The sequence below is a fragment of the Saccostrea echinata genome, unplaced genomic scaffold (assembly GCF_033153115.1).
Source record: "Saccostrea echinata isolate AGI-Se365-2 ecotype Australia unplaced genomic scaffold, CSIRO_AGI_Sech_v1 ptg000009l, whole genome shotgun sequence".
Taxonomy (NCBI): Eukaryota; Metazoa; Mollusca; class Bivalvia; order Ostreida; family Ostreidae; genus Saccostrea; species Saccostrea echinata.
The window spans coordinates 38273481-38286633 of record NW_026889758.1 but is presented as its reverse complement, the minus strand read 5'-3'; the positions used below and the strand labels follow the sequence as shown (position 1 = coordinate 38286633).

The 13153-nt window shown below is 32.1% G+C and overlaps 1 protein-coding gene across 1 annotated transcript; it reads right to left on the bottom strand.

Moving 5' to 3' along the window:
• Positions 1 to 2544: 2544 nt before the first annotated feature.
• On the bottom strand, positions 2545 to 9369 carry LOC133183665 (uncharacterized). Its single transcript, XM_061318599.1, has 2 exons — positions 9267 to 9369; positions 2545 to 4099 (listed from the first exon to the last, which is right to left on the bottom strand). The coding sequence occupies exon 2, from the start codon at positions 4054 to 4056 to the stop codon at positions 2668 to 2670; it is 1389 nt and encodes a 462-aa protein (XP_061174583.1). The 5' UTR covers positions 4057 to 4099; positions 9267 to 9369; the 3' UTR covers positions 2545 to 2667.
• Positions 9370 to 13153: the final 3784 nt, after the last annotated feature.

Below are 13153 nucleotides of genomic sequence, written 5' to 3'. Positions count from 1 at the left end.
ACAATAGAAGTATGTACGTCCTTTTGTTGTTCAAGGTGCAGGGGTTTGTTGGTTGTGGTGCTAAACACATACAGTTGTAGCATCAAAGCGGAGATGTTATTGTCACGGAACAGCATTTCCATGCACTTGTTTTATGGTGTTTATGAAAAGTTGAAATAATCAGTAGGAATTTTAAGTTTAAACATTTTATACTTTGTATACATTGTTGTCTAACACGTTTGTAAAACAACATATGAGGTCGTTGTACTTCCCATTGACTCTTTCGATAAATTGTGAACTTTCAAGTACCCTCTTTGATTGCACATTGAAAATAGCTTTCTTTGAAAGAAAAAATGAAGCTACATGTGTATTATAAAGATTAAAGGCGAACATTATTTTTTTTCTATTAAATGCTGTCAGCTCTTGGCTTTCCTTCATGCAGCTGAAGATTAAACTTGAAACACTGAAGAATTTTGTTGAAGCATTGCTGGAGCGTATCCATCTAACACTGCCTTGCACACATTGCCGCCGGCGACAATACATGCATATGCCGGGGTTTCAGTGCATTAAATGGTCTGAATTGGCAATAGATCTGAATTGACGTTTCATTTGCAAAAAAAATTTGTGTAGGTATGTGAGGGAGGATGTGTGGAAGAGAGGGTGTGTTTGTGTTGGTCTCTCAACCGTATTTTATAAGACAAGAAGGGTCTATTTAACTTAAAATAGTAGAATGAATTTCTATTTAAAGAGTACTTTATGTTTGGCTTTTGGGAAACAGCAAACCAAAAAAAGTTTTACATTATACATGTGTATATTTAATATTCACACGTATATCCATTTTAGGGAAAGTAAAGAGTTCTGTTAATTACTATATAAAAGGTAATTCGTAATTTTCTTATATAATACTTTTATGTGAAATGTGTGAAGGAATATTTTATGTCTGTGCTCTATGTATCAATCAACTAGGTGGTCATCTAATTCTTTTCTTTGAAACCTTAAAATCTTATACTTGTTTAAATTAATCTGATAAATATTGTTTCAATGAACATTAGAGCTTGATTACTGTTCGTTATCCTCATATTTCACTTTAATTTTTTTCTTTTTGGTACGCTATCATTGTTGTATGTTTCGTTAAATACAAACTGTTCTGTTTCAGAACCTTGATGTTGCACTATAAGGTACTCATTTCAAGGGATTTCTTACTCAACATAAAAAACAAACAAACAAGTCAATTCTCTTTGCATACATATGTTTTATGTGCTGTAGAATGAAGCGTTATTAATCACTCGATTTTAATGTTTAATCTTCTGACTCGAGATCTTTGCTACATTACTTTGAGCAATTTTATCAAAACTCTTTTTGACTGAACCGTTTTTGATAGGGTCATTAAACGACTGTTTAAGAGCTGAACAAATAGAGGGCGTGAGTTTAATATCGGCCCAGGAGACTTAAACTGATAACATTCCAAAGACAAAAAATTTAATCTAAAATCTGACATATCACTTTTTAATGGAGTACGATTGGATAATATTTAAAACAATAACAAACTTAGATAAACTACAAAGTTTGGATCATTGTAAATGGTTTCCAGCAATCTTTGTATATATTGCGAAGAGTTTTGGCTTACCACATTAATTATAGTTTATTTATACTATAGATATTCAATAAGTACATTATACATCTTTACGTCAATGCCCATTGTGAAGGACTCTAAATATTTTTTGGTATCTTGAGAATGCTTTTGGATGTAACAAAAATAATTCAGATTTCATATAAATATAATTTTTATTTCACTTCTTTGTCCTTGTCCATACACTGAAAAACATGTAAAAAAAAAAAAAAGGTGAATAGTTAATAAATAATTTTAAAAAATCATTCTGCAATAAAACTCAGCGAATCAAAATAAATTACTATATAAACATTTGCGTGACTACCTTCACGCATCCCAAGAATAAATGGCACCAAATGTAGCAAAAGGTCAAGTATTTAAACACTCAAAATGGGTGATCAAAAACTTCTGAGAATAGGAACATGGTGTTAAATTTGTTTTATGTTTAAGACATTAAATTTCCGGAAAAAAATTATTAAATTATGTATGTCTCATCAAAAAGAAAAAAAGATCATTATAACGTATAAACCAGCTTTCATTCTTAAGATTCTAGAATACACAATTCATTTTCTTGATATATTCTTCAGAATGTTGACAATGTTCTATTCACAATGGTTAGCACTTGATGAAACAATGAAATAAAATAGCAAAAGTGATGTTTGGATAAATGCTTTTTTTCATATCGGTGTTTTTTTCTGGAATATTTAAAAAGAAGTGATAATCTTAGTGATTTGAATATTTGTAATATATATAATTATCATATCTCACGTAATGGATGAAATTTTATGTAAAATTTTGAATTTAATACAATACTTCTTATCGTATATAAATAAACATCGCGCTACGTGTTTTGACACAACGCCGCGGGCCCTCACGACCCTTTAACTAATCATTAATATAATTAAAATAAAATTTGTATAAATATTTTGAATAGATCAAAAATAAAGATTGCAATTTTTTAAAGTGATATTATTATTATTATTTTGATTTGTTGAATTACTCTCGGAACTTTATGACCAACCCTGAACAAGAGGTCGCTGTATTACTTCTTTCAATTCGTTAGTCTTTGTTATATTGCTTTACATATTTGACCCAGTGATCAATGAAGCATTAGGCGCTTCTGACATTGTAGGAACGGTCAAACTAATGCTGCGATTGGAAGAATGGATTCGTGGACCCATCGGAACTCCGCTAGCCTTCCCGGTTTTAAGGTTTTCCAATTTTTCTAGCCAAATCTTATAAAGTTCATACGATTCTAAAGACTGCATCCGGGGAACATGCCATTTCGTTTTAGTAATGGAAATCCCTTCACTGTCAAGAGCAGCAGAGCAAGGGTTGAGGTTCTTTGAAAGGTGTCCTGCAGATCTTGATCTAGAGCTCTCCACCTTAGAACCCGGAGGAAGTTTCCACTGGATACCTATTGTTTCAATCTTACTTCTTCCTTTCCTATAGGATTGGTGTTTGAATAATGCAGAGTCACTTTTAAAACTTTTCTGACTACATGGAGTAGAATTCATATCACTTCTTTTATCTTGAACTGGTGAAAACAACTCCGGTGTTTTTCGAACAAATACTGCGCTCTTTGGTGCTGATTTTTCGGTTTTCTCTCTATCGACTCCGCTCCATGTAACTCGTCTTGCCGACTTTTGCTTCGAAAATTCCTTTGGCGAGAGGGCAGGTGAAGATTGGTTACTATCTAAGTCAAGGTCATTCATGGACAAGGTCAAATCTTCGTAGTCAGGCGTGATTGGCATTTGACCTCTCTTCAAAATACTGTTTTCAGGTTTGGCAATGGAATGTTTATCCGGGTATCTATTCTGAGGTAAGAAAACCCCATTATGCTTGAAGACTTTGATAAAAGTTGGGTCATCCTTATCAATGGGAACGCGGGGATATGTAGCTGGTCGGTCATTTCGTTTGACAAAAGCGGTTTCTCCATTGGTATGATCAACGATGACGCGCTTGGCAACGGGTGTGGTCGATCGGTGCGAAATCTGAGGAAGCGTAGAAGATGGCGTTTTCCGATTCTCGAAGACCATTTTCATTTTCTCTTGGTTCCTCCGCACCAGATCGCTGTTTCTCCTCATCTGTTCCTGGCGTTTAATCAGCTGATGACCTTCATTGCTGATACGATTCTTTTCCATCTGCATTTCGGAACTGAATTTTTTATTCAGACTAGAAAGTCGTAGATACTCTTTTAAATTTTCTCTCCTTAATTTATTCACAACTTCTGTCCTGTTACAAAGCTCTCCCGGTATGCTCTGTCTTAATTTGGTTGAAATGCTGCTTTTGAGTAAGTTTTTATCAACCACGTTATTATGTACTAAATACACGTCCTCTCTGACTTTAAAAACCCTTGTTTTCCCGCTCTCACTTTTAAATGAATTACTTCTATCTTTAGAATTCCTATCCAATGTTGAGCATCTCGAACTATTTTCCTTCTCTTCTAGAGTTGGAGATCCTTTCATTTTGGTAAATCTTCACCGTTGAGATGTCTTTGAATCTTTGTGTCTAGAAGAAAGTGAAAAAGAATAAAATTTTGCAACCTATATATTTCTTATATCGACAAAACCGTCAATAAATATCCCCTTCCTAGATAAGCAAAATCCAAAAACGACATTAAATAGAGCATATTATCTCTGGAATTAATAAGTCCGAGAACGATCTTGTTTGTAACGAGACAACCAACTTGTTTGTATTAATCGAGATAAAAACTGTTCTTATTACACACATAAAATACGTTTTCCTCGGGACGAGCGCTCTGTCTCTTATTTGCTTTCAAGTGAGGGGGACCAGGGAAGTTACATTCTTTTTATACCGACAAACACGGACTTGACTTCTGTCATCTTCGGCAAATTCTCAAAAGATTATCGAGTATATCTTATCAACAAATATAAGCTTTTCATCGATCAAACACATTTATAAAGTACCGGCTCAACTTACAAAGACTCGAAACTATCAAAATGATATACTCTTGTATAGAATTGTCTTCAAGACGACCTTTTTTTCAAGGCTGATGGCATTTTAAAGGAAATCGTTAAAAACCTTGAGAACACTGAATTATTTTTTTTTTTAATTCTGTAAGGATAAAGACAAACGGTAAAAAGGCATTGAGATATATACACATCATGAACAAAAAAAAATCAATACATCTATTTTTAAGATCTTGAAATGAAAAATATTTCAATTTTCAGGACGTACTTATCGTGGACTTCTGGGAATACGATACAAAGAATCCTTGGCATAAAAGGCCGAGATGGCAAGAGGGATAAATTGAGAGCACTTTAATTTTTTTAAATAAATATGTTGAGTGTCTATGCTAAACAAAAACATTATTGTCTAATTGAAAAAGATACTGTACAATTTTTTCCGAATTTTTTGTGTGCTTTCCTCCTACTTCAGTGGAAAGGACAACAGACATTTGTTTTAAGAGGGTTTATAATAATGCTTCTAACCGACTACGACCAGTTATCGTCAAGCTCCGCTCAACGACATTAAATCCATGGAGCCTACTTGACTTCTTAATAAAACCAGGACAGGAACGCGAACTTTCTCAAATAACAAAAGCGAAGTGCCGATTGGTCAGATTCTAGATGTACTTTGTACCTATTGGCCAAATTAAAACCCCCTTTTATTTATCCTGATTTATATCCTGTTGTATATTTATCCCTTCCTTTAAGTATTCTTTATTTTATTACCAAAGTGTATCTCATTTCTTGATAGAAATACGAGAATGAGAACTGTTCAGCACTTCTAACTTGTTTGATATGTCAATTCAATTTTATTAAGTGAATTATTACATTAAGAACTTGTCAATATTCCTACAAAATAACCTCAAAACCCTTCTGTCAGGTGGGGAATTGACGACAATTTCTCAGGTTTACCACTTGATATTTTCTTCATTAAATAATGCATTCATTTAATTACAAAGCTTTCGAATTCAAAGAAAACCTTAGATGACGAAAACTTTGAAAATCAATTCCGAACTTGTTTACATATCACTTATTAGTACCATACAATGTTTTTGGTTCTAACATTTTTTAAAAGTATTAGTAGTTTTGTAAACTAGGAATATATCTTTATAATGTTCAAAATTAAAAGAAGAAATTCAATTTACTTGAGTTTATTCTCATCATTATTATCATCAAACTCATTTTGGTGTTTTTGTCTGCTATAACTGATTTAAGTATAATAAGACCATTGTAAGTATCTTTTACTATCTAAGTTTGTCTGATGTATATGTCGTGATAAAAGTGATTATATATCTTTTAATTACGAATTGAATCATGTACATTCTTTAAAACTGTGCACTGTATGGTTTTTGGTTATAAAACACTACAATATAATTTAGTTAGCATTTGTAATTATTTATCCACCAATGCTCACATTCCGCTTTCACATAAATATGTATGTACATTTTCATTCACATGTAAAAGATTTATAATACCCAAAAGTGGAGTGAAATCGATTAATGCTAAAAGAAAAAAAAACTAAAACCGTCTGCTTACCTCTTTTCATATAAAAACATGAACACACTGAGATCGATTAATTAACGTGTAAGGTAAACCATTTGCTTGAAAAATAATAGTCAGAAGTATGTATTTGTAATAGGATTTTAATGGAGCCGTATTACCTGTTTGGATCTCCCATTGTTTTAAGCAAAGTCTGGGAAATGGTTTACTACAGAAATGGTCATTGCTTTCATTCAGAATAATCCTAAATACATAAATACGTCAACTTATTAAAAATGAAATATAAACAATCCCTGAAAATCTTGACAGTAAGAGTTTTTACACAAAAATAAATAAAAACTTGAAAATGAAAAACTCAATAGTTCATGTGCATTTTTATCGAATGTTTACGTCTATAAATATGACCTAAAAAATTATATGCGTAAACTCAAAAATAACCATCACTCCCCATTTTCCAACTTACGAACGATAACTACAGGTATAAACTAATTTGTAGGTACTGATCACATAGAAAACGACTTTCTTACCGATCGGATAACGGAATTTCATACTTAATATGAAATATTGCTGAAACCTATTAATTTCCTGACACATAAATCAAAAATCACTAAAAACATCACAGAGAGAAAAGGTACATACCCTAGTCATCGTGGGTTGATGGAATTACAGACAGTCGGTGAAGAATTATTCTAACACTTGTAAACCACACAGACTAGATAAAATGTTCTTTCAACAGACAGAACAACGAGGATTTTCACAAAGACAGGGGTAGATTTAAGGATTAAATGCATGGAGGCATGCCGGCGTGTTGATGGTTTAGGTTAAAGCGATCAATGTTGACCGTCCGTGATCTGTGAAGCACTATTGGCGACCAACATTGAATACCTATAGAAATTTGAATGTTCAAGTTTTTTTTTATTGCAGTCTTTAATGCAGAAGTGTGTAAGAATGTACCGTTTCCTTTTATCGATGCAAATAGAGCTGTTCAGATTATAAATTGAAATGTATAAAGTTTATCTTTGTAGCAAATATCACATAAGACTGGCTTTGATATCGGAAGACCTCGTCTTCTTTGCTTTGTTGGGAACTTTGGAATCCATTAGCAAAGCCTTTGAATATTTAATTTTTCGTCTGTTAAATGCAACAAAATGAGATCTAGCAATTGTTTACATTTCCACAATAGATACATACTCTAGTTTAAAGTCTAACAATAGTTAATTCACATTGATTTTTAAGGTAAACATTGGGATGAATTATCACAGGCTGAATCGAGGGACTTTTTATTAAATCCCTAATGGAGCGTTCTAGTGTCTAATGCAGCAAGCAATCGACAGTCGATATTTAAAAGGCTAATTATTTAAATCCAATTCAACAGATTTTTGAAAATAATTTATTGAATTATTTTGGTTACAAACTTATACGTAATTCAATGAATGGATAATAGGGACAGACTGGATTAAGGCACAAACATGATATGACCCCTCCGCTCACCCGTGGGGAGAAAAGAATCATTCGCCACGAAATGTCTTAAGCTGGATCAAAACCTTTGTTGTTAAAATAATTTAAGAACAAATTGCTACTTAATTTTTAATTCTTTTGTAAATAAATAATATCCTTTAAAATACGAGACGAATGAACACCAAGCAAATGAACCAATACAAGAAAATTGAAGACTTAGCAAAAATAAATACTAGTATTCTTAATTTTTCAGAATACTGTTATTATGAATAAAACCTTCTGAAATTCAAGTTGTAAAACCGTAGCCCAATCACACGTAGAAATGAGAATCTGAGAAGCTGCAGAGATAGTGCTACATGTATTGCATAGAGGAAATTAAAAGTTTACATATCTTCATTCCATTGTTACTAAATTTAATATATAAACAATGTCCTCAACATGGAGATGTGCCCTCACTATACGTGTCACAAACAGATATACGTATATCCATTGGTATTGCACTGCAACTTAAATGAATTTGATGGCATGTAATATGACAAAAATGACCCCCTCGCGCCAACATCCGTGCAATAAAAGACCCTAGTGGAAATAAGCTCTCGAGCTTTTATGGGCTATCTTTGGTATTATAAGTATATACTGAATAAACATTTATTTAGTCTATTTTATTTATTTACAGTACCCCAAATCTCGCTAAGTGTACATCTTTAAAAAAGACTATTTTAACAGATAAATAATAAAGACTTGCTTAAACTTTCATCTTAATTCTAGCTATATATATTGAGACAGGTGAGCTAAACAGGCTTGGTACTATCAATCTTAGTTTCCATGGGACAAAAACCACTACTATTTCAATAAGATCAAATATCTTATCAAGAACGGAACAGAAAACATGGAAATTGTATGTCAAATTCACACATCTCCTGAAATAACAATCAATTCCAATTTGAACTCAAACACGTTAATGAAATAAATGTTTGAATAAAATCTTTTAAAAGCATACCGACATATTAAATTTGTTTCACTAGTAAATGAAGGAATAAATAAATATTAACAAAATTAGCGAAGTACAGTAATTTTCCAATTAAACCCATTCAGAAAGGTGCACCCACGAACCATCCACCTCTATATTTAATCGCATTAACTACCTGGGACTTTAACTCCTACATTGTAACGAAGAAAGCAAGATGAATATGGTTTTCATATACGTGTATAGAATTCTTATCCAATAAACCTTATTTCTTTATCTCTGAATATATTTGTCAATGGCTTCATTTCTCAAAATTGGCATTGTGTCAAACAGTCAAGCTGTAGAAATAAAAATCATTTCTGTATCGCGCACACTGGATGATTTGTATCCGGGTTTGTTGAGTTAATCTTATGCTTCATAAAAAATTATTGATGCTATTTAGAAAAATTAAATTGATTGTGATCTTATAATTCGTACTCTATCATGAATGCATATCTTTAGATTTTTAGTATCCTTAAAACGGTAGTAACACAGGCATAAATATACTGACTGGTTCATTGTTAAAATGATGCATATTCGTTGAAATTCCGTATGTATGTTTTTAAAACAAATCCTACGTAATCAATTGATTGTACGGTCACAGAATCTTTGAGAAGCCACCTTTAAACCGAAGTTAATCAAGTTCGATAATAAAAAATCAACAAAAGTTTTTTTTAAAAAATGCATATTAAGAGTATAACGGGAGTATATTAAAAGTACAAGGGGAAATATGAAAACTTACCTATTTTATGCGCTAGATACCATGTTATCATCTGATTAAATCCCCCCTCTGAACTCCACAGAAGATTGTTTAAGGAAAACGAATGTTTATCCGGCCTGCCATAGTTAAAGCTGTTTTTAAAAATCGTTATAGATCTCTCAATCGGAATGTATTAAAAGTCTAACTCACAATAAATCGCCTAAAGTTCTTTTGCCAACCTCTTAATGCTATTAATTTTAACATAAACTAGCGGGGGGAAACCACGCAGTCACCTTGAGACACAAACAGTAAACTACCATTGAAGTTTGCTGGCTCTTCTTCTGAGTCTATATATAAAAAGATGGAAATGATCAATATACTTAATGTTTTGTCACGGGGGTGGGGTATGTAATTAGCTGTATCCTCACATGAAAACATAAAATTCCTATTCGATAATCTTAACAAGATTATCAAATAGGAATCGTATGTTTTCGAATAGGAATAACAAGTTTATTGTATATACGAGGGTTGTCCGGTAAAATCATTGACAAAGCGTTTTTCTCGAAAAATAATGAGCGCACAAACATGAAATTTATTTCATGTTAGTTTTTCATGTTATAATTTTTTGATAAAATATTGACAAAAATAAAGATTTTATTATGCTTGAATGTGCACAGGGTACGGTCCTACGGCACGCGATCAAAAAACCAGCTGGGTTTCATAAGTAAATACACGAGTATTATTTCGAAATAAAAATATTAAATAGAAAAAGTTGGGGTAAAAATTATCCTATTTTAATCCACTATCTATTATGTCGTCTTTCGTAAAATTTCAAGGCATTTGCTTAATTCTTGGCAGTTTCCCGAGCATTTGAATGGAAAGTGGTAAACGTAACACACGAAAACGGCGACGTTTAATGACGTTACGGCGCACCATAGAGTAGTTCAGTTTGATTTAGATGTAGTAATGCCGCCCAAAGAAACTTAAATAGCTACAAAAGAAAAAAATATATAAAAATATCACTAGATCTTCAGAATACAAGTGAAATGGGAGTTTTCTAAGCGGACAAGAACAATAAAACATACGGACAAACAGCTACTGGCAATAGCGAAAGACGCTGGACATCACTGTTGACCGTCGATATGATATGTAGCCTATTTAGTTGAATGATAGTGAGAGTACTAACCATAACTTACTAATAAATCTTCAGAGGGTCCCATGTGTGTGCAAGATTGGTTCCTCGACTGTTTAAGGAGGGAAACTCCTTAAACTCAAGTATGTGCATCAATGAAATCCCAGAATTTAAGTGGGTTTTACCCAGCTTTTTTAGCAAAGAAGAAACGTGACGCTGCATGCTTTAGACACGTTGACGTTATAATCCGTGCGCCGTAAGGCGATACCATATAAAGTCTCATATTTTGTTTATTTGAGCATATATCTATTTAAAATTTGCTATGTATATTGATGAAAATTGTACAAAAAAGTAGTGAAAATTTGAGAACGCAGTGATGATTATTTTTCACTCTACACAACTTGTCCACGATTTTACCTGACAATCCTCGTAGATCACATAATTATCGAATAAAAATGACAAAATTATCGAATAAGAATGACATTATCGAATACGAATGACAAAATTATCGAATAGGAATCACATGTACATAAGAAATACAATTCATCTGAATTCATTACACAGAAATATTTTTTAAATGCTAGTCTGCCAATGTCTGTCAATGTCAAGGTGGGCTAAGTGCAATTACTGTTCTATTTGAAACTTATGAGTCGATTTTTTAATGGTAAAAATATTGGCAACTTTATCAAAAGCATTAAATACCGGTAATTAAACTCGGGAAATATTTCATATATATCGAATATTAATGTCATGTTACCGAATAGGAAACATGTTTTCGAATATGATTATATATTTTAATTGGAATAGGAATCACATTTCTTCCAATAGGAATAACAATTTATCGAATAGAAATGACAAATTATCGTACAGAAATAACATTTTTTTTTTCGAATATAAATAACACTTATCGAATAAGAATCATATTTTAACGAATATGAATGATATGGTTGAGAATGATAGTAATAAATTCTTTGAATAAGAAAAAAAAAATAAAAATGCAAAGTTTTACACGCCATAAGCGACTTTCACCTTTCCGAATAATTTCCATTATTTGAAATTGCCTTCCTTTGCAACAAAACGATTTGTAGTGATTTGTACATATTTTATTGTCTTTAAATTTTTACAATTGGGATCGGGCAAAAGTTCTAAAAACTTTTAAATACGCCTTTTCCCTAGAAGTGAATTATATCAAACCTACTGTATTTAAACATATGTGTCACAATTTAAAATGAATAAACACAAAAAACTATAATAATAAGAGGATCAAATATTCTATAGAATACATTCATTCTATAAACTACATGTATTTGTAACTCGATGTTCTAAATATTATAAATTCTGAATTAAAGCATAAATGATATGAACTATCTTTACAATATTTTCAATTATCATCCTAAACTTGCTAAATTCTTGCGTAAAACATTTTTGTAAGAAATATGTCGGATAAGCATTTGCAGAAAAGAAGCAATTTCTCATGAGCTCTTTTCTAAATTGCCCTATGAAATTAAAATTTGATATGATTTTGAATTTTCTCCCCACTTATAAGCCTAGAGCTATTGATATTCACAGAGGCAAATAAAATATGACATCCTAACCTCAAAAAATAACATTCTGATAAAGAAATAAACGTTTTAGCTATGCCAGTTTTATGTTACTATTCATGAGTGTATATTGCTGATCTTAAAATAATTTCTTAGCTTAAAATTAAAGAATTCTAAACAAAATATTATTTAATAGATGAATTTCTTTTTCATTAAAAAATCTGATATTAGCTATTAATTCATCTTTTTGGTATTTTTTTTTTTAGAGAAAACGGAAGACCTGTTTTGGTTGTAAATAAGAGATTTTAGAACTGTTAATTGATGCATGATATTAATATCAACGAGAGGACCTTGACAGTCACCTGAATATCATGGTTTTCTTAAGTAATGGCCGCGTTTGTCCTACCCTGAGCTGGAACTCTGGACTCGTATGTTAGGTGAGGACCATTTAATCATTGGCAAATTCATACACCTTGTCTCCTAGAAGTTCAGGAGTAAAGAAGATATGATAAACTGTTTTAAACTTTCACAATATGACCAACTTTGCCCAAGGCCCTGAGGACAAAGTTTTTTCCCTTCAATTTTTGTAAATTGGTAGCTGCTTACCAAAAACAAAGCAAGCAATACGCATGCTAGATTTCCATGATTAAATGATTTTCAAAGATGTAATAAACTTTCAATACCGTATAGCGGGTTTCCTTAGCGAGTGTAAAATTTGGCGTTTGGCTTGTTTAAAGATATGCAAATAATTTTGGCGGAACTTATTTTGGCGGACGCTGAGTTCCATGATGTTATAAAAGGGAGGAAATTCATCATCTAAATGAGTTTTATGTTCAATATGTTTGAATACCCATTTAGACAGGAATTTGAGTAAAAACCAATATCAGATGATATAATATTGTTTAACAACAGAATGATCAAAGTTATTTTTCCTGTATTTAGTATTTATATGCAAGGGTGCAAATTTAGCGATTAAAATTTTAGCGGGCTACTTCAAAACCGCTAAAATAAGCCAAAGTTAGCGACCACGCTAAAAATTCCCGCTATACGGTATATGACCAACTTAGCCCCATCCTTGGCGTTAACCATGGGTAAAGGGCCATGAATTTTGGCAAAAATGTGTGTATATTATCATCTTGCTATTGGTTTTTCAGATAGATGAAGATTTTTAAAAGTTTATTTTTTTTTTATATATGACAACATTTGTCCCATCATGGAGCCTGAACATGGGCCTTGGGGCAATGAAGTTCAAACTT